Source organism: Siniperca chuatsi, linkage group LG14, assembly GCF_020085105.1.
Source record: "Siniperca chuatsi isolate FFG_IHB_CAS linkage group LG14, ASM2008510v1, whole genome shotgun sequence".
Classification (NCBI taxonomy): domain Eukaryota; kingdom Metazoa; phylum Chordata; class Actinopteri; order Centrarchiformes; family Sinipercidae; genus Siniperca; species Siniperca chuatsi.
The window spans coordinates 5,154,813-5,177,645 of NC_058055.1; the positions used below are offsets into that span (position 1 = coordinate 5,154,813).

At 40.0% G+C, this 22,833-nt stretch overlaps 1 protein-coding gene and 1 long non-coding RNA gene across 5 annotated transcripts; one reads left to right on the plus strand and one right to left on the minus strand.

The window, feature by feature from the left end:
• The first annotated feature begins 60 nt into the window (after window positions 1-60).
• On the plus strand, window positions 61-20,023 carry map6a (microtubule-associated protein 6a). 4 transcript variants are annotated; one of them, XM_044222875.1, is made up of 6 exons: window positions 61-195; window positions 328-1,113; window positions 14,516-14,729; window positions 14,944-15,158; window positions 18,098-18,208; window positions 19,513-20,023. In XM_044222875.1, the coding sequence occupies exons 2-6, from the start codon at window positions 401-403 to the stop codon at window positions 19,658-19,660; spliced, it is 1,401 nt and encodes a 466-aa protein (XP_044078810.1). In that variant the 5' UTR covers window positions 61-195; window positions 328-400; the 3' UTR covers window positions 19,661-20,023. The 4 variants fall into 4 exon arrangements, with proteins under 4 accessions (XP_044078810.1, XP_044078811.1, XP_044078808.1 ...); XM_044222876.1 differs by having other exon boundaries at window positions 67-186; XM_044222873.1 differs by having other exon boundaries at window positions 67-1,113.
• Window positions 6,186-11,219, minus strand: LOC122888431. The gene is made up of 2 exons (XR_006380697.1): window positions 9,707-11,219; window positions 6,186-8,710 (listed from the first exon to the last, which is right to left on the minus strand). It is a non-coding gene; the product is annotated as an uncharacterized LOC122888431 (long non-coding RNA).
• Window positions 20,024-22,833: the final 2,810 nt, after the last annotated feature.

Consider the following 22,833-nt stretch of genomic DNA (forward strand, 5'->3'; position numbering starts at 1 on the left):
GTGAAGCCGGAAGTCTTTTGATATTCTCTCTGACTTGACTTTTGTTTTCCTCCTCGGCGGCCCCAGTTTTGTGTCTCCGGGATGCTGAGCAGGCGGGCGGGGCTGTTTTTCCTTGCAGTGCCCGGCGGTGGAGTGATGTAGCAAGACGTACGGGACAGAGCGGGCACAGAGGGAAGCAGAGCAAACGTCAGTACGGTTAGTTTTTAATACACTCCTTCAAATCTGTTTATTTTAGAAGCACAATGGAATTTCTTAATAACCGTATCTAACGTCAACAGTAGGCCTATTGCAGCCTGACACACGGACATCTTGTTTCTCTCATATCAGGATACCGAAGTGTTTCTCCTTCATTTTGGACCCGGTGCGAATTGTTTTGTAGTGGAGCTCTCTAAAGCTCACCATGGCGTGGCCCTGTATCAGCAGGGCGTGCTGCATGGCCCGCTTCTGGAACCAGCTGGACAAGGCTGACATTGCGGTGCCTTTGGTATTTACCAAGTACACGGACGCCTCTGAGATGCAGCACATCCAGCTGCAGCCGCCGCTCCACCCTCCCCAGGTCGCCATAGAAACGCAGCCGTCTCGCGCAGAAACCCGCACCACTACAGCGGCACGCGCTCCGCGAAGGTGCGTCTCCGAGGAGCGCGTGTGCAGCTCGGTGATGCGCGAGGACTTTAAGCACTGGAGAGTGCGACCAGAACCGAGCTGTAAACCCAAGAACGAGTACCACGGACCGGAAACACCGTTCAACAGCGAGACCCAGTACCAGAAGGACTACAAGCCCTGGCCCATCCCGAAAAGGTACGACCATCCCTGGATACCCAAACCGCCTCCAACCACCTCCGCCGGTGATGACCGGGCACCGGACAGGATCAGGCACGCGAAACAGCACGCGGTGCTGGCGGATGCTGAGAGCGGTGAGGAGAAGAGCGCTATTGCCGACAAGGTGCAGGAGAAAGACCTCCTGCAGGGGCAGGAAAGGAAAAAGAAGTCCAGTAAACAGGAGGGACAGAAGAAAGTTGTCCTGAAGGTGGAAGGAGAGGGCAGAGGGAGGGCGGCGGCGGATGCTATGAACAGGCAGATCAAAGAGGAGATTACAGCCGGCAGCTCATACAAGTGAGTTTATACACTGCTGGCCACTGGTATGGTGGCTATACTGGGAGTCCAGAGGCCTCAGACGTCCATGATGAGTCATAGGGGTCAAAATTGGTATTATACTGTATAAATCAGACTTTTATTCATTCACTTAGTTATCAGAAAACAAAATCAACAGGAAACATAAAGCAATGAATCTGTTGTCAGGTGAAAATGTTTAGGGACAGTATGAAAATGATTGTGGTGGGAAGGGGGCTGAACAATATTTTATAATTATTTACACACAGCATGTGAAAACATTACAGAGCAGTCAGCTTTTATTTTCCCCACAGGAGGTAATTGAATTAAATGGAAAGGTCAAGGTGGAGTTGTTGCCAAACACTGCTGATGTTTAGGTCCATGAGGCTAATCTCTGTCCTATTATGCAATGTTACAGAGGATGATGGGGACTGGTGGATGGATGAGCATCAAGTCATGCACGTCACAGTCACTGTACACATGTCTCTAGAAGCTGTGCATTGATTTTTTATCATTTATTGCATTTAAATTTTAAAGATTCGTATCTCAGTATTATTATACTCTGTGCAAGACTTAATTTGGTTCAGTGTTCACATAAAATAATGCAGATTATTATATTTTGAGTGAGTGTTGTCACAGATTGCGGATGTGGGTCGATACAGGAACCCTGGCTGAAGCGTGATGTGGGTGGCAGAGGTGAATGGCGCTATGTGAGATCAGTGAGTGAGTCTTACAGCTGTTTTGTGCCTTGCTGCTGTGCCTGTGTTGTTGAGCAGTCAGCAGGGTGCAGCCCAGGGCACGCTCCCCCCACATGGCATGGAATGGCTGCACCGTGACAAGCAGAAGCCCTGTCAACTCTCTGTCTTCCTCTACCAGCAGAGACTCAAAGCAGGTCAACTGTGGGTTAATACCATGGATGGTGTGCACACAACACACTCACACACACACACACACATACACACAAATATACATAAACACGTGAACTAAAGAAATGTGTGTTAAAATATGTTTTGGCTTTCTTGATATCACTTTGTCGTTATTGAGTAATTACAGATAATAACACCGGACCATCACTGCAGTTTAAAAACAACCAAAAGCTGATATAGATATTTTTGAAATCAATATCACAAAATTAATAACAATATTTTTCCGATGTTGATATATATCACTGGATTGTGTTAATTAAAAATAATTCAATTAAATTTTATTTATATAGCGCCAATTCATAACAGAAATTATCTCAGTTTACACAATGTTACACCTTACATCTGACAAAACTGTTCATATGTGTAAAACAAAAACTCTAATAACTAATTTTGTTAATTTTTAACTACAGTTTGCTTGGAATCATTTATTTGGATAACATCATTTTGTAACACAGTATGATCATATCATCATAATAAGATTATAGTTAGAGACACAAAATCATAATATTGAAATATTTCCCAGCTTTCTGCTGAGTTACACAAAGGTGACGAATGAGAATTGCTATGAAAAACAGAAACAATGACCATTCCTCACCAAAAATGTCATCAAAAGGAAAAAAAAAACATTGCATACTGGCCTAAATATATTTTCAAGCCATTGTACTGGTCGTCAACATTACAGTTGTGTAGTATTGTACTGGTTTTCTTGCCATCAAGCGTTTGAACCGCTGACAGCAGGAGTTAGATCAATCCTGATGCTTTCTTGCTTTATGCTTATACTACTAATAACCTTAAAACAGCATAACGGCAGAAAGAGTCCTGTCTTGGAAGAAACTGTTAAACAGACATGAAGTAAATTTACCTTTAATACACTAAGAATTACGTTTCCTTTGGCTGCATTTTTTGTCTGGGCTGTTTAAAGACGACCTACTGTATGATGGGGTCCTCATTTGTGTAGTTAGAGCTAGATTAATAAATTAGCTGGGTATATATATCAGCTGATATAAGCTCATTGCAGATATATTGGTATCAGATAACAAGTAACAAAAAATTGCAGTACACAAATGCCAAAGATATGTTTGAGGTAGTTTAGGACATTAACGCCATTACATAGTTCGTGCACCAGAGAGCATGTTTATTTTTCAGTTGAAAAATGTCCCACTCACTAGCTACATATCTTGGCCACAGTTTAAGGGATCCCTATCATTCTGTATTTATTACATCAAAATCGTGATTTGAAAGAGTGAAATTTTCAAATCAGAGAGCAGATTTTAATTTTCATTCACATAACAGTGTCTTAACAAGCTGTAGCAAGTGCCAATGTAAGTGGTCAACTGCTAATTTCACCAGCTATGATGACAACTGTCACCGGTAAATTTACTCAGCTGCAGTTAATTAACGTTAATTCCATGAGTTGACGAAACAACAACAAAAAAAAATAAAGTGAGCTGTGTCTTTTTACTGACCAGCAGAGTAGCGAGTATTATTTGTACCATAAATTATATACGTGATCATCTCACATCGGTTTCAGACCGGCTAGCAGGTAGCTCGGTAGTTGTCGAGCATAAATGACAGACAGCTGGTGAGCACAGTTGTTGGAATCTTCCTCTATAACCGGCAAGGTTATCACATCATCATTGTAAGCTAACAACCTTAAAAGCTCTGAATTGATGCCTGCAGGATTCAAAGCTGTGAAGCAGTCTGCCCCCAGAAGACTGCCCCCACTTTCTATTGAATTAGGCAAGTTTACTTAGAAGTGGACTGTTCTCCAACTGACCAGTTAAAAAACAACTGCATCTGATTCTATTAATAAGATAAATTTGTGATAATGCTTGGTACAGTCATACAGTATATATATGTATATATATATATATAAAGATCTCTGAGACTTCTCAGAGACCTGAGAGCAGAGAGACGAGAAACAAACATAACAAACATACAAAGAAAATAGCCAGACATAACAAAAAGCACATGCAGCATCAGAAACAATCACAGACATCACTAAATAGCTTTGAGGTTAAAAGTTTCAAATCGGCCAGCGGGATGAGACATTCAAGTTTTTAAATCCTCTGTAATTCGTTCCATTTATAAGGTGCAAAGTAGTGGAACGCAGTCTTCCCAAGTTCAGTATTTACCCGAGGTATAACTAGAGTTAAACAGGCCTGAGCTCTGCTCTGGTCAGCAGGGGTTTTAAATTAGAGAAGAGAAGTGACGTACTGAGGAAGCTTTTGCAGGAGACCTATATAATAAAAATGATCTTCTTGTTGCTAGTGAGGACCAGACTACTTTTTCATATAGTACACAGTGATGAGTATGATATTTATCTCCTGTAATGAAACGCAAAGCACAATGATAAACTGCATCAAGTTGTTTTAAGCAGCATGAGAATAAAGTCAATTTATTCCGATTTAAGAAAGCCATTTTTATCTTTAGTTTCTGTGTTAGTTGCTCCACATGAAGTGAAACTGCTGTCTGGCCAGATTCCCGGGTATTTATAAGATTGAACAATTTCAGTTTCAGTAGGCTACCTTTATAGGTCAGTGTGTAGGATTTAGTGGCATCTAGTGGTGAAATTGCAGTTTGCAACCATTTGAATACCACTTGCCTCACCCTCCCCTTCCAAGCGTGGAGGAGAAACTATGGTGGCCGCGAAACTTGTGAAAAACGCAAAAGGCCTTATCTAGAGCCAGTGTTTGGTTTGTCCATTCTGGGCTACTGTAGAAACATGGTGGTGCAACATGACGGCCTCCATGGAAGGGGACCCGCTCCCTCTGTAGATAAAAATGGCTTATTCTAAGGTAATGAAAACACAACGATTCTTATTTTCAGGTGATTATACACTAATGAAAACATACTTAAACATTCTGCCAATAGCTCCTCCTAAATGTTAGGCTACACACTGGACCTTTAAGTATATGGATGGCAGGGAGATGCAAACTGGAATTATGGGTTCTTGAGAATAAAATACATTATGTTTGTCAGCATTTAGTACAAGCTTGAGATTATGCAGAGTCTGAAGAACGTTAAAGGCACATTGTAATCTTGAAGTAGCTTGAGTTGAAGAAGAGCCAAATGCATGCAAGACTGTGTCGTCCGCATAAAAATGGAAATTTTAAGTCTGTGTTGGAGTGATAATATTGTTTACGTAGAGTGTAAATAGTAAAGGACCCAGCACAGACCCTTCCCAAGGGATGTTGTTTTGAGACCAGTACAGACAAAGATGCATGAAACCACTTCTGTGCAAAAACATCCAAACCAAGATGGTGTAGTTCGTTAAGTAAAATGCAGTGGTCAACAGTAATGAACACCTTAGAAAGATCCACAAACAGTGCAGCACAGTGCTGTTTCTTGTCCTGTGAATGTATGATGTCATTTAGTACAACTGTAGTGGCAGTAATTGTACTATGTCATGGTCTTAAACCTGACTGCTATGGCTGGAAAATACAGTTACAGTCTAGATAAGCATGAGGATGCCTGTCAACCAGAGTTTCAAGGATCTTTGTCATGGGAGCGATTTTAGATATTGGACAATAATTCATATTAATTTATTGTTTAATACTATGTAGACCACAAATACAGGCCTGTAGTTTAAAATTGCAATATTGTTCAGAAAAATTGCAATGCGATATACTGTATATCATTCGGTGCTAGTTGTGTGTTATAATGTCATGTGTTGATGTAAAAAATATTGGGATATTGGGAATATTGGGATTGGCCTCATAAATCCTGTCTCAGTCGGCCTATGGTTGCAGTAAAACATTCCTTTTTCTCGTAAGTGTAATTCTAGTTAGTCAGCGCATATATAGACTCTGTAGCAGGAGGTAACTTTCATTAGGGAGCCACATTCACTGTCTATTCAGACACGGCCCTCCATTCCTTTGTGCTGGTTTGCACCAGGCCAATTCAACATGAAGTTCTGTTCCCCACAGCTCTACTTTCTGGTGAGGACACACACGAGTCTGACAGTAGCTGCTGGAGTCTTTGTTAGTGTTTTCTTGTTGCTACCAGCACTGCTGTAAAAGACAAAGGCCATTCTTCATCCTGTCAGCATTATTTGTTCCATTATGCGATGTGTGGCGTCAGATAAAAGACATACAGAGCAGATTGCATAAAGCGTTTCCAAGCAAGACCAAGAATGACAAATGAGAGTGGAGTTTCACCGCCTTCAGTAAGGCAGGTGATGCAGGTTCACCTCAGGAAGGGAGAGAGAGACTGAGGAGACATGCAATTTTAATTATAATTTGTGTCATGTATCACAGCTGGACATTTTTCACAGCAGAATAGCTTCTTCTTTTGATTTTCTTCTCTCATGTTTCTCACCTGGGCACATTAAATCCTCCCTCTCCCAGACAAGGATGCTCCATCAACTCAAAATGTGTTTGTCTTTTATGTCACGTTTACAGAACGAACCTAGCATTTGTGGTACCAGACGGTACACTGTAAAGAGGCCAATGGATCCTGGTGGATTTAAAAATGATCCTCTTAGAGAGCCAGCAAAGCCTTGTGTTTCTACTGACAAGCAGTGAATGCAGAAACACCCATTCTACCTCAGCTCTGAGACAGAGACGGGACAAATCAGAAGGAAAAAAAGGGCGGGTTGTTATCTCACATGCCCCAAACTCATTTGCAGTAAAAGTGTGCTTTGATTTTTCTGCTCCCTGAAAATAAAACCAGTGTGGTTTAGCTGTGACATTTATTGTTGCCAAACAGTAATCCTAAAATCTCAGCTGATATCCAGTATTCATTTGTTGCGTCAATCCAGAGCTCTGCCAGCTAATGCTGTCTTACGTAACCAATCTAATCTGATTTTGTCATATCTGATTACAGTTAATTCACAAGGAAATATCTTCAGCATGTTGGGTTACAGTATCTTACATAATTCATTCATATGCTGAAGATATTTCCTTAAACCTGCAGTTGTAACTAAACTCTGACCATTGTTAATAACTGAAAACCAGCACTTTGTGACAAACTGGCTGCATCCTTTTTCTAAAGCACCCAACAGAAATGCTCAACATTCTTTCACTAGAAGATATAAAATGGTTGTGATAGTATGTTTGATGGTTGTTGTTTTTATAGAAATTAGTGTAGCTTTGAATTGTTACCATTGCAGAGGCCCAGTTACTGACAGTAATTACAGACAATACCAAGAATTCTTGTAAAGTTTGCATGGGAGCCATCCTTTGTGTTCCTGTGAGAATCCACTGTAACTCTGTAATGCACTGTTACAGCTCCAGTGTAGCTGTTTCCATTGAGCCACTGCCTGAGAAGCTACAGAGAGGCTGTGAGATAGAGATGAGGGAGTATTGACCAGAAGCCAGGCTCTACACCCCCTGCACACCAAGAAACAATATTAGGAAGTGAAGCTAGTGGACAGATTGATTCCCTGGAATACTCTGAAAGAAGCGGGCCAGCCCTTTATCTCAGGCCAGCACTGGTGTAGAATTAGAGCCAGAATCAGTGTGGTCACCGTCAGTGATAACTGCACAGACGATTGTCTCAGCAGTGTTAGTGCACAGATGTATTTATGGCTTAGAGAATTTCAAAGTGCATTCTAACAGAGTCACACATTTTACACTGCATCCATATATAGACATTGGAGATAGAACTATTTTTTCTTATTGATTATAATAATATTATAACAATCGATTCTTGAATTGTAATAACTTTGGTTAAGCTTTAACTTTTCATCTAGCGCCATCATCAGGTTTGTCCACTACTGGTTTATTAAATACCTGAAAAACTGATGAAATTATCATCAGCCTCAGCTGTACTTTGTGTTTAGTGCTAATTAGCAAGTGTCAGCGTCAGCATACTAACATGCTAAACTAAGGTAATGAACATGGTGACCATTAGACATGCTAAACATCAGCATGTTAGCATGCTAAAGTAAGCATTTAGCTCCAAGCAGTGCTGTGCCTATGTACATAGAGGCTAGCGTAGCTGTAGACTTAGTCTTGTTTGACAAATGACTTTCAGATTATCTTATCAAAACAGTGAATTCAAAATATTTTATTAATTATAGTTAAGAAATTATTTTCGGTCCATTTCCTAATCGATTAATCATTTTATCACTGATGTACATTATGTACAGGTTCAGGATTTATTTGATTATGATTTCCATAAATGGATGCTGTTTTACAGTATGTTCTGTTGAGCAGTTTATACTGTAGCCCTTTTGCATTCCAGGGAGCTGTTGGAGGGCTGCTTGAAATAAAAGGCTTGATTCACATTTGGGGTTTTAAAGTACAGTTTGATTTTTGTTTCTCAATGTGGGGATTTGACTTTTTTACCCTACTCCTGGCCTGCCAATAACCTGTCATCGTACTTTTAACTGCGATTATGTGTCGAAACAGTTTGATCCAACCGTGCTGAAATTTGCAGGCATTTGTTTTTATTCTTTTCTCTCTTAACACTCACTTGGTGAGTGGTCCAGATTGTGCTATGGTAGAGCAGGGTTGCATGAAGCTGAGCAGTGCTGCACCCTGGCGTGGTTCCACCCCTGTCAGAGCCAGTGTTTGGTTGTTGTGACGAGGCCTTTCTCTGCACATCTCCTCCACCACAGCGGGTCAGCAGGGTCAGCCGTCCAAAGCAGCTTTAGTCACACAGCAAGAAATATCAGGCAGTATGATAGCATTGCCTGGGCGTGACTCACAAAGCTGAACAACATCTTCCTAAATAACAAAACAGCAGAAGATGCAGAAATAAACATAGATAAATAAAAACTAGCAATAGGAAGAGAAAATAAAAGGGGAGGTTATTTGATGTGTTGTTAAGAGATGGTGATTTCATTTTTAAGCAGAAAACTTTCAATTGTGAATGTTTTTGAATGTTGTAAATTCTTTTGTGAATGTTAATCTCATGTAGCATTTTATGAGTCTTTTTAATAGATATTTTAGAGTTAGTTGGTTAGATATTGAAGTAATAATGAAGAGGTGACTGTACTGGTGTGATACAGTAGATGCTATCTGATGGACTTTTTTAAGTATAAAGCAGCACTATTCAAAATTGTACCATCTCTTTTAAAAACAGGTATGAATCCTTAAATTCTTGTTTCTGTTCTAGTTTTTCTTCCAAACTGTAATTGAGACAACACTTCTGCTAACAAGGATACTTACATTGAGGTGCCATTGTTTTAGGCACGCCTACACGTTGTAATACAATGCAATACAGTAGCTCTTCAATAAAAACTACATGGATTGCATTAGAGCTGAAATGATTAGTCGATGAATTGATCATTTGATCGACTACTTTGATATTTGATTTAATTGAGCATTTGCTATAGTGTGAATATCTTTGGTTTTTTGAGTGTTGATTGGACAAAAAAGCAACTTCACTTCGACATCACCTTAGGCAAACGATCAATCAAGAAAATAATTGGCAGATTAATCATTTGTTGCAGCCCTAGACTGCATTATATTGAAAGATGTTTCTGATCATTTTGGTTCCCCCATACATATAGTACATGAGCAGAGAGATTAGAAACACCTTTCACTTCTGTAACACAGTCTCAGCAAAAATCGAACATTGAAAATATTGTAGGGTTGCTTATTGGATTGCAGTACAGTGAAATATGAAAAATAAGGGTCAGCTCAGGGTATGACAATGAAACAGCAGCCAACACATTTCATATGCCCTGAAAAAGGACTCCTTTGCTACGCTTTAGGTACCTCTGTGGTTAAGAACTCTGATGTTTTTCTAAGGCACACTCAGCAATCTGCAGCCCACCGCAAGCCTCAGTCCATCAAAATTAAAACACGTCTCACAACTCTTCTCCAGTGCGCCATGCTTTATTCACCAAACATTTTCAGCTACTTTGCCCTCGTCAGGGGCGTGTCTGAGGCTGTTTCCGGTTAAAGTGTAGTTAAATTTAAAGGAAGGATGTGTTATGGTCAACCGCAGATGGACTTTGACATTAGTTAGGGTTATCCATAACTATAAAGAGATGGAAGAGACTTGTGTGTACTGTATTTTTGAAAAATGAGTTTGAAAAAAAGGAGATAGAAAGATTACAGAATTTGCTGCTTTGTATTGAGAAATTTAGATTCAACCTTTTTGCCCATTGATAGGTGAAGATGAAAGATTGGATTTGCTAAAGAATATTTTGAGAAGTTGGTTGTAGTATTGTATGTTTTGTATTTATGATCATTTATATTTCTCTTGTACATTTCTGTGTATTGTATTTTGTTACAAATATTTTTGAAAGATGGTTGTTTTGTATATTTAGTATCTATGGTGATCTAAGTCACATGACTGATTAATGGACTGGAAGAAGACAGCCGAAAACATGGTGAATAAAGCTGGATGTGCTGGAGGGGAGGAGTAGTACGAGGTGTTCTACTAAGAAAAGATGCATTTTTCTGACAAGTTTTTGGTATAACACCTTCTATGACCTGAAACAAATAAAAAAAATATCTATGGATGTATACAGTGACCCTTTTGCTTCCTATCGCAATCAAATACAGTCAAATGAAAAGTATGCTCAGTACCTCAGTGTCTGTTTGTTCTTTGCAGTCTCAGTGAACTGCCAGTTTCAGTGTTGCACAGTAAAATGCCTGTGTCCAACATTAACTAAACCCAGAGGCATTGAGCACTTAGATTTCCAGAGCTGAAGACAACAGCCTAACGTGAACCTCTGTGTTTTCACACTCATGTTCAGTAGCTTGATGCAGCAGATACAGCTCTGTGACATGACAGGCACTGAACCAAGGACCCTTTTTAACACTCATTTATAAACAAGTACCAAGTACACACTGACCTCAGAGACACAGGCTTTATTGTTACAGAGTTGTATGTCCATGAATAGCAGCAATGTTACAGTACAGACCGGTGTTTCACACTGTGAACCCTGTCTGCACCCACAATCTGTCTCTTTCTCTGTCTTTCTCACATACACACACCCTGTGGTGTCATGTGAGTGCTTTATACCCTTGGCCTTGGACATTGTTGTATAACCTGTCTCTGCAATGTGGCTTCTTGGCCCAGTCGAGTATTGAAAGTGGACTTCAGTTCTGTTATGTAATCGCTTTCTGTGTGATTTCCACCTCTCCTCTGCACCACTGGATCTGCTGTATTCAGCAGCCATGTCACTGTCACCATCCTTTGTATCATAAATAGTTTGCTTTTCATATTATGGTAAAATGGCATTTTACACCTCAGTTTTTTGTTTAATACATGAACAGCTCAAATCTGACAGCTAATTAAAGTTTAGACTAATGGGAACAAGTTAGGAAGATGAGATGTCGAAAGTTAAAGCATTTCAATTTTAAATTGAAAATCTGTTGAATAATTTGTAAATGTCAGTTGTCTTTATTGATATTCTGTTAAAACAAAGGTTTGAAATACTTGAGCAACTTCTATAACATAACATAACATAACATAACATGAAATTCATATTTTTAGCTATGCTAGTGGCATGGCTCTATTGATGGCAATGTCAGTCTGTCTGTTTATGAACTCTAATTCCTTTGGTGACCCCTTAACTTTACCTCTAGCACCATCATCAGGGCAACGTTTTAATTTGTCCAGTACTTTAGTTCATGACCAAATATCTGCTAAAATAATGACATTCCCATCAGCCTCAGCTGCACTTTGTGTTTAGTGTGAATTAGCTAATGTTAGAATGCTAACAAGCTAAACTAAGATGATGAACATGGCAAGCATTAAACCTGCTTAGCATCAATATATTAGCTTTGTCAGCATGTTAGCATTTTAGCATTTAGCTCAAAGCATCGCTGTGTCGCCCCATAGAGCTGCTAGCATGGCTGGTTGCTCTTAGTCTAGTTATTCTTGTCCAAGCTATATTCACCAGTAATACCAACATAGGTACGACTAAAGACAACAACCACACAATCATAGAGTTATGAGACTCATAAATCCTGTAAATCCAGGACAGTGCCTCACTAGTCACACAACCTGTTGTTCATCGTTTTGCTCCCACATGCCATCCCATGACAACCCACCACAAGAACATTTGAGGTCAGAACACAGCTTTCACACTGTGATGCAAAGTCAGACAACTCAGCTACAGCCTCATAACCAACCCCCTTCTCAGTGTAATACATTAAAAGATGTAAAATCATTATGCCTGTCCCTGCCTCATGCATTATGTTGAACAGGATCACACGGTCTCCGTGGCTGTTTTCCATAGCTGCCAGTTGCTGATTGGATGTATTCCCATATGACTTGGGCTTACAAATTGTTTTAATGAGGCTCTAGTACAGAAACCTGGCCTTGTCTGTTCATCTATCCACACTTAGTGGTGTTGGACAGTTTATGTGTTTGTGACTGCACTGGAGTCACAGGGGACGACTGATGGGTGTCATCTGACTGGCCTAAACCAGAGAGCTGTCTGTTTTCCTTTGTAATTAGCTACAGCATCACGTCATCCTATTCCATGAGGAGTAAGGCACTATAAAAACTATTCTAATGTTTTGAATGAGGACACTGGGGCCAAATTTTGCTACGTGTATAGGTGTACATACATTCTCTTTTCTTGATCATTAATGACAATTTTAACCGTTTAATATCACTGTTAGACAAGTAATTTGGGATTACATGCTGATATTGTCCACTGTTTCATTTTCTATAGAGCTGTTCATTGGGACAAAGTACACCTCTATCACAAGAGCAAATGTATTTGCTTTGTTTCTGGCTGAGAAATCCAAGGTTCATACAAATTGACCAGATAGATAAACTAACCTATGAACAGCAACATTTAAACCAAAGGCACGTTTCAGATTATCTGTTTTCCTCAATAGTAATGAATGTTTGTTCACAAAAGCTTACTAGTGTCTTCTGTAAGGAGGATTTTGGGATTCCTCTAAACAGAATTTCAGTGTTTTTCTTCTTTTATAACAATAATACAGGGTACAGCTCAAACAAATAGTCGATTGATATGTTGACAGAAAAATAATCAGCAGCTGTTTTGGAAGCTGATCAGTCGTTTTTGCCATTTTTTAAGCAAAAATGCCAAATATTCTCTGGCTCCAGCTTTTCCATTATGAGGTTTTGTTGCTTTTCTTTGTCTAATATCTTTTGTGTTAGTTTGACAAAACAAGCAATTTGATGACATCATCTTGGTCTCAAGGAAATTGTGAATTTTTACTATTTTCTTAAATTTTATGGAACAAACAATTGATCAATGAATTGAGAAAATAATCAGCATATTAATCAATAATGAAAATAATTGTTAGATGCAGCCTTCATACAATGTAAATACTGGCGATTAACACAGCTTCTGTATCTATAACATATGGTAGTTTGCTGCAAATGAATGGATGAGTAATGCTGAGGGAATACAGTACAAGTGTAAAGGAGAGAGAGAAAGAGAGTGATGCAGTGTGATATATTAAAGTAACATGACTTTAATATGCGCCTGGTATTAAGCCGCTGTGGTTGTCCTGTGTGGTACAGTTATCTATAGGTCTTTAAATGTGAGGAGACTGATATAGAACACATGCTGCAGGCCAGCCTGTTCTGTGTGAATGCCATACTGCTGACCTTCTTCAGAACTGCTGTGTGAGGACTACAGAATATCACACCATCAGACTGTGGTGCAGACCTCCTCCCACCCACAGTACCTCCACATATTCTGCTCTACAGCAGTAATGCACCACTTCACCTCACATATTTTCTCTAGACAGGGATTACAAAATTGGTGTCATGCTGTCTACAATAAAGATAATATGTATTGATTTAAATAATATTTTTATATAGATTTCCTTTAATGATGTTCCAACAAAGAAGGTTTTCATTAGACAGTAACCAACAAAATACAGCAATATACATACCAGAGACAATGTAGAGACCCAAAGTAATCACTGGGGATAATTATACCAGAGATATCTAAAGCTAGAGCCAGGAGCTCGTTGGCTTAGCTTAGTATAAAGACTGGAAGTAGGAGGAAACAGCTACCATGACTCTGTGCAAAGGTAACAAAATCAGACTACCAGCACCTCTAAAGCTCATGACTTAATACGTTATATTTTGTTTGTTTGGTTTCTCGTTCCGTACAAAAAAAAAAGAAAGTGTTAAAATGACCAGTTGTTATTTTATGGGGGGTCATGTGCTGGACTGTTTCTTGGCTGGGTGCAGTGACTCAGATTTTTTTTAACATTTGGACAGTCAGGCTAGCTGTTTAGCCGCTTTCAGTCTTTATGCTAAGCTATCTGTCTCCTGGCTGTAGCTTCATATTTAGCGTAGATACATGAGAGCATTATCAATCTTTTCATCTAACTCTCTGCAAGCAAATAAACATATTTCCCAAAATGTCAAACTAATCCTTTAACTTGAGAGCTATTGGGCTAAAAGTATCCTAGAGATCCTAAACATTTTCTGTTTATCAGAAGCATTTATAGAAATTAATTACCCAGAAGGTAACTTCATGACTCTTCATTAATAATCATTATTGATTGGTTTAAAAGCTCTACAACACAGTACATTTTCTTATGATAGCTGACTTCCTACTTTCCACACAGAACTGAGTACAAGGCTTACGGAGATGTGAAGCCAGCAAAGATGATCCAGGCCAGGTCCCAGTACCTGCCACCGGATGGGAAGACCAGCCAAGAGACCAGCTACAATGCCACCTTCAAGGGGCAAGCCCCGCTGCAGCCTGCTAACAACAAGGCCCTGGAGAGGAGGAGGATTCGCAGTTTGTACAGCGAGCCTTACATAGACCCCGCCCAACAGGTGAGAACGCACCTTTCTAACTTTGTGGTATGGCTTAAAATGAATTTAGAAGGGAAGGGAATAAATGGGGAGCTGAAAAAAATATTTATATTACTGTAATGTTGTGAAATTCTTGCCATGCTCATCTCATTGCACAACACAGTTTTAGAAATGACTAGCCATAACTGAGGCATTTCAGCTCAGGAATCTCATTTCCACTATCCGACATCCTTAGGTTGGCAGGTATAGTGTCCCTCGCTCTAAACCCAAAAGGCCTGGAGCCTCAGCGGCGGGCCAGGGTAAGCCAGTGAAGAAAGCCAAAGATAAGCAGAGCGCCGCACTGAGGGGCTCCAAGAAGGCGACCTCGGAGAACCAGCCCGAGAACCGGCCGGCGGTGGGGGACAAGGAGAAAAGTAAAGAGATGAACAACAAACTGGCTGAGGCAAAAGAGTAAAAATCATTTAGCACTACTTCTCCTTTTATTTATTATTTTTGGGGGGAAACACAGAGGCTGCAAAATTAATTAAGGTTCTCATCTTTCTTTCTTCCTCTTCTTTCCTTCTGTTTGCAGTCCCTTTCTTCTTCTCTTCTTTGTTCAGTCTCTCAGTATCCACTCGTTCTTCTTCTCTGTCCTCTTTCACTACCTCTTGGCTACGTTTGTACAACAATAATAAAATAAAATGTTGGGGTTTAGACATGACATGTCATTGCTCTTCCCACCTCACGCTATGTTAGATCGCTATAGTAACGAGTGGGCGGGAGCGTCCTCTTCCTCCGCCATTTGATGCCACCCACCACCCCCACTTGCTCGCCTCCATCTCCAGGTTGCCATGGCTACTGGCTGCCTGGCCAGCCAATGGATGGCTCTTGTTGCATGGGCCCACCGACAAGCAATTCTGAAGGGTTGGCTTTGATCAACTGAGCAGATTGCCTTGTTGAGTTTATCAAGGATTTTTTTCCCCCTTCTTTTTGTTTTTGGAGACAAAATAATCAAATTGGCACTCTGGATATGGTTTATGCACTTGCTAAATTAATCTGAAAATCTTTGATAAATGTCCCGCTTGGTTAGTCATGAGTCTGATCCACGGCTTGTTTTGTACCTGCTCTGTCATCTTTGCTACTGTTCTCTGTTCATGGTAGCGCTCACAGGGCTCAAAGTCTGTGTTGGGTAAAATCACAACGCTTTGTTCAATGTGATTTCGTAATCCAATGTCTCATTTTTACCTGAACTCTGTTGTAGGCTACACAAAATTGTTTTCAATTAATTAAAAAAAAAAAAAAACAACCATTCAGCATTTGCTCCATTCATGTGAAACCCATTCATATAGTGGTATTTTAGTTCATTCAAGGCTATTTTGTTGCCAACGAACCATCTCGGTCACACTAAACTGATTATGCATTAAACACCAGTCATTTGCACAGCAGATGAGTATAACTATACTATAGTGCAGTCGGGATGACATTTAACATTAGAGTAATAACATTTCTCAGAATCAGAGAGGGATGAGTTCAGTGGAGCTGGAAAATGTTGTGTTGAGTGGTGTGAGTGTGCAGAGCCGTCAATCTCAATAGTCATAACTCAGTGTAATCACCTCCAACATAGTCTTTGTTGCAAAGCTTCACAGCAGTTATGCAATTGCAGTAGCATGCACTCAAACACACTCCTCCTTTTAAAATGCACTCTGCCGAGGGTGACCGTGACCAATGTGATTAGACTGCCATGGGACGACAGCAGACAGCTCATATTGCTGCTTAATAGCACTTTTCACATTACCTTTAAAGAGGGAGCGGTATGGATGAAGCACACATTCACGTTCCAAATTAATCATGAACAATTCACTGCCATTTGTTAAATTTGTTTACAAGGATACAACGTTTTGATCTCATTTTCTTTTTAAATAATAAGTTATATTGTTAATGCCATCTTTTATTTTAATACACCCCAGTAAAGGCACAGTGATGTGATGATAAGTGTAACTGCTTCTGTTTTGGACTCCAATGTTCATCACTCTCTGTTTCTGAAGCCATGTTGTTTACAAGGTGTAAAGCCTCTATTTTTAAATTCTGGTTTAATCCAAATTTCCTCAGTGAGATGTGTTGGGAACATGAAGTAAGTTGTTTTGTAACTGTTTATCTGTTAAAACTAATTATAACCTCCCTTGTATATACAGCTTATATCTGTTTATATATTAAAGCAGGGCTACATGTAGGCTGAGTCTGCACTTGGTCCAAAGCATCCAGCTGCTTTCTCTAAATTTTAGCATATATATATAGAGAGAGAGAGAGAGGCGTCATTTTGACATGTCTTTGTTTTTGGATTAGAAGAGCACTGTACAGTCTTGTCATGGGTCAACCCGTCATTGTGCTCCACCCTCCACACACAGCTCACGGTTCTCATTAGCTCTGTTACTCAGCATCCTTCCCTCCATTCTGAGTGGACGACTGTACTGTCTCTATTTTCTGTGGTGTCTGAGACAGCAATCATCACCACTACCACCAGTCTATCCAAGATGAGTGTATGCCCCATCAGCCATTAGGGCCCAGCTCATTAGCATTTTGCAGCCTTTGGTTGGGGGACCCATTGTCATATAACACAAGGGTGGGGGCTTGTAGGGGCAGTAAATGTAAACGGTGCTTAGCACACCACACACCCTGTGCTATCTTTGTGATTTTTAGGCAAAAAAGGATAGAAAGGTATGGTAACGAAAGTTATGTCTTGGGCAAAAAATAAAAAAAATGACTGTGACGTGCTTGTGTTTCTATCTGCTTGCTCATATTTAATGAAACATTACAAATAAATGCAAAAAGCAGAAAAAGCAGTGTCTTCTTGCTTTTTTTTTTGTTAAGAAGAATGGTGAAAGATTAGTGGTTGCAGGTATCTGTCAGTGTTTCTCCTGTCCCAGTCTTTGTCTTTGTGAGACAGACAACATTAAATAAATCCACATGGAAGAGAATTTTGCTCTCACAACTTCTCTCTGTGCTTATCAAAGATTGCGCCTCATTCTGGCATGAGCTCTGACATCCTCTCCAGGCCCTGCATGTTGCCCTCATGTGAGAACCAAAGAATATATTATTTTTGCATCATGTCTCTAATATATTCCAAGAACTCATCCGACTTATAGAGCAACATGCATGTCAAAGGATGTCCAGAAACTTATTCCAGAATAAGATGTCATGTGCTTCTTAGGCTTCTAGTTTATGTGCAAATGATGCTTCTTTATACAAAAAAACACCCAAAATGTGTGATATTATTACATTTGTTGACATCACATTGTTCTTTCTCATATTTAGTCTGGTGTCATGGTGTGAATATTTGAGGATGTCACATTTGGATGATGATGTGTCCAATTTGTCGTGTGCTAATGAGTGACATTCTGATTCATTTGAAGGGTTGTGCTAAAACAGTACCACTACATACAACTCTGCCAGCCAATCCGAGATATTGGCTGGGTGCAGACTCTAAAGCAACACCTGTGGGGCTGTGCACTACCCAATCCCAGGTAATCAATCACAAGAGCAACGAAAAGAAATAGACCACGAGCCACAAATGCCACTCACTCCCATTCATACATGCTCATTGAGTTGTGATTTACTTTGTTTTCTATTACAGTGGCACAGTTTTGTTTTTCTGGTGAACCACCACATTATCTCTGGTCTACTCCTCAGAGGTCATAGCCCCACTGTATTTCTCTTCCATATGGACACTAGAGTTGGGGGGGGTGAGATGGGGCTGTCTGACTGCCTGCTGTCACATCCTACATGTAAGGTTCCTTAAGGTGCCTTTTCTTAAGGAGGCCTCAGGTTTAGTCCAGTCATCTCCAACCGTCCTCAACATCTGTCAGCTCCTGTAATGCACCCACTCTTTATGTCTAAAACAAACTGCATGACTGCTGAATTATCCTCCCAGGGAGGAGAGTGGAGATCACTATTCTGCACATTTATGAGGCAGGTCACTGTAGCACTTTGCATCTTAGTTTGTTGTCACTAGGTAAAAGTTTCATACTATGTTTTTTTTCAGTCGAAATCTGTCTCTAAAGCATGCTGCCACTGTTTTCTGTTGGACCTGCAATCTGATGTTATGTTTAATCATTTGGTCTAGTCTTTGCACTCTGTCTAGAATGTCTGAGTGTTAGCTTGGATATAAGATGAGGGGTAAGTATGAAGGGAAGCGGCTCTGCTTTGGAGAGTTCAAAGGAAATTGTAAGTGCATGTTAATGATCTTCACTCTAATTACTGCCAATTTATTCCCATTCAAATGTCATTTGGATTTTTCCATAGTGTACTGCATCTTGTAGCTATTCTTTCACAGAACACCCCGAGACCCTCATTGCACTATTGGCATCCTGTAGTTCATAATGTGACATTGTGACTAATTCAAAGTATAGATTTAAACCAATGGCCTGTATTGATCTAAATGCAAAAATCTCAAATAGACCAAAAGCTTCACTTTACATGTATATTCCCACAACACAATGGATTTTCTAGTCTTGTCAAGTTTTCAAAGTTTGATATTACATGATTTGCAAGTCACTTGATTCTATCAAGTTTGCCTTGAGGCATTTTTATGTAATATTTTTGATAAGCAAACAGGCAAAGAAGCCCTGTAGTGATGTTGTAGCTTTGTCCCCTGTTGAGTTTTCAGCCCTAAAACAGAAGCCTGATATTCTCCTCTGAAATGAGCGGTCACAGGGTGCTCAGCTCAACTCAGCCCACTGACTTGTTGTTCGCCTGAGAGCAATGCCTCATCGTGTGTCTCTTTCTGTCTCCTTCTTCTCTGGTATCTTAACCATGTGCTGCCTCCTAGAGATGCTAAAGACGAGGTTCTCCGACCCAGTCATCATCATTCCCAGGGTGCTGCTGGAGGAGAACCACAACCACCGCTGGAAAGACCCGAACCTCGGAGGAGCAGCGGAGTCGTACGCTTTGCCCTAGATGGGAACCAGACTGAGTAGTTCTGCCTGTCAGGATGGAGGCAGATACACCTTATACAGAGACTGCTGCTCTGTACTGTAAATATCTAGTATTTGCGACTAAGTTGGATTAGGAAAAGAGGTGAAAAAAAGCAAATCCAAGAGGAAGCCCATATATTTGAAACATGCATGTTTGAAACAGCTTTTGGCTCAAAGGTCACAGCTGTTTGACCCATGGCATTATTGCAAAGGTGCTACATCATTTTCTGGTTTCATGCAATTTATTTAAAAAAAATATATCATTATTATTAGATATGCCACACCATAAAGTGCTTATACAACAATTACAAAAAACTGTACTGTACATTGATCAGTTTTAGTGTAAATAAATAAGCATAACTTGCAGTTTGCCGTAGTGTCTTGTAGTTTTTGTTGCATGGTTAGTCATTTTCAAATAGGGGGTTTGTATGGTGTGACGTGATGAAGAGTTCAGCATAGGCACAGGGCTCCTGAATTTGGATACAATGTGACACTTGGCCCATTAAGTGCATAACAAAGGTTAAGGAAAACTGTGAGATACAAACATTTAAAAAGGATACTTAAATGATTTTTAAACTGATGGGGCCTGGCATCGTTTGCTAATTTCAATTCAATCGTGCTTTAGTACAAAACCCCTTTTTTTCATTTAACAAAACAAGCCAAAATTTTTTTAAATTAAAAGTCCCCCTCCACTCAAAAATGTGTGTTTTGACAATTTTTCCTTCATTTGGATGTTGCAGAAAGGTGTATGTGCAGAGTTTGACACTAAAGCTGTTTTCACATTCATCTGTTGAAGGGGGAAAGTTCCTCTGTGCTCACCTTAAATCTCACTTTAACAACTGGATGTACCAGCATGATTTTGTGACATCACAACTAGTTTGGAAGCCAATCATGATCCAGTATGCAACTGACACCCGTGTGATGTTGAAACTTGAAGCCTCCAGTGCACATACACTAAGAATAGACTTTTCGGTGGAGTAGGAGGCATCTTGTGTAGATGGAATTTTAAGAATTCGAGGTAACTGAACTTTTGTGGGAAAAACAGAAATTATTATTCAAAGCAGAGTATTTTTATGTCTGAAAGGGAAACTCCCTTAATTTTACACATCAAAGTTCACATGTGTTGGGGAGTACTACTGCATATACAAAAAAGTGTATAAAACTCTTTATGGCTCCAGTGGGAGCTGTGTGAAATCTGATAAACTGCCTCAAAACATCAGTTGGAGCTGAAGACTACAAGTTTGAAAATTAGTGATAGATGAGTTTACCAGACCTCTGTAGCTCGCTCCTCATCTCTGCTTGAGTCTGCAGCTTGAGGCTATATTAGCTGCTACTAGCATAACACACCCGAATCTCTGACCAAACTGTCTGTGGTCGAGTTGCATTGTGGGTGATGTAGGTTTTGACGAGGAAGAAGAATGTGTGGAATAAAAAAGACGATATCTCTGGTTCTGCTGCACTGATTTTGACCCTTTTTGTTCTAAACTCTCCATGAGTCTGACAATGTTGTAGGATTGCAATGCAAAGTCAGTGGAGTACTCTTTTAAAACATGTCTGGAGGGGATCTTTAAATGTTGTCTATACACAAGCAGCCAGTACAAGAATTTGGCCTGAATAAAATGGTCAAAAATTGTCAATATTTTGATTAAAATCAGGAATTATCTGATCAAAGAATACACAAACAAGATTTTGAATCTGACCAAACATTCACTGCCAGCTTTCAGTACTTGACAGTTTTCAATACTGCTACTACGTAGCATACTACTTCAATGCTACAGACATTTCGGTCAGTATCAAAAAACATATTGAGGTTCGATACCCAGGCCTCTCAAGTTTAATCCAACAAACAACTTTGCCTGGAAATATAGAGCTGCTGCATTATCAAACAACTCTGGTTGTTCAATCATATGTATCCCTGCTGGACGAAAACTAGGACTAAACCTGTTACCGTGCACTCCTGTCAGATGTCCAAGTCAGCAACAAAAACGAAAGCGCAATGGATTACCTATTTTCCTTAAAAAGCACAAGCAGCATTTTTGGAAGCGATTTTTGGCAACCATTTTGGGTGCCTCCTTAAGGCAGGTACTCATATTTCATTTATGGCTTACAGTCCAGTGCGTAAGGGAAAGACAGATTAGGAAACAAGACTAAGCAGCTGGTTTGAGGTTTTGATGTAGAGAAGCTTTTTCCTTGTCACAGTTGATATTGCTCCTCATTAGACTGGCTTACCTTCATTACTGCTGTTAGCTTCATAGCAAACTGTAAAAGACAAGATATATGACTTCGCTCACATGCACACAGACAACACAATGTGCACATGTGACATAGTTGAGCTCGCTGCTGCAGATTTGGTTTCTCATCACAATTTGTATTGGTGGGGAAGATTTCTGGGATTTGTGTAATTGTGCACCGAGAGAGGGGAAGTAACACTCAATCTGTCAGTCTTATTCAGCAGGGCAGCCATCTTGATGAAATACTCACAAATAATTCAAAATCTAAAGATGACTGCGCGAAGAGAGTGTATCACCATTGATTCTGTTGTGTTACACTGTTTATACTTGTTGGTAGTAAGAGAAATACCAGTGAAAGGTCTATTCCTAATATTGCATTTGCAATATTGCATTGCATTTATAGTGTTATTTTTGCTGTAACACTATAAATGCAGTTTTCAGATGCAACGAGTGAAGACCACCAATCCCTCCTGAAAGCAATCTTCAGATACAGAACTTCAGATCTTACCTGCATCAACAGCAGATTTGTACTTGAGTAAATGTACGTAGTTACATTCCACCACTGAAATACATTAATGAAATACAATGACAAACAAACGTCACACAGCAGGTGACTGAGATTGTGTAACAGTCCCTGGACAGCACAATTACACTGCTTCATATTTGAGGATTAAAAATCCGTTACACTGTCCAAGTGCTTGGAGGAAGGTCCTGAGCTGCTCTATAAAAACACAGGAACACAGGATTAAAAGGATGTTTAATTAGTAATGACCTGTGTGAGTGAAAGCCTTTGGAGATCCCTGTATATCCTGCACACACACACACAGCATAAAGCCTGATGAATGACTGTGTCTCAGAGCCGCCCTGACCTGGATGAACAGAGAGGAAGGACTGTAGAGACACAGATCATGTTCCAGGGATGTGGCTCTGCTGCTTTCCAGAATA

Coding starts and splice junctions, on each gene's coding strand:
- map6a (XM_044222875.1), top strand. CDS start 401: ATGGCGTGGCCCTGTATCAGCAGGGCGTGCTGCATGGCCCGCTTCTGG. Junction 1,114..14,515: donor ACAGCCGGCAGCTCATACAA/GTGAGTTTATAC, acceptor CTTTCCACACAG/AACTGAGTACAAGGCTTACG. Junction 15,159..18,097: donor AAACTGGCTGAGGCAAAAGA/GTAAAAATCATT, acceptor ATTCATTTGAAG/GGTTGTGCTAAAACAGTACC.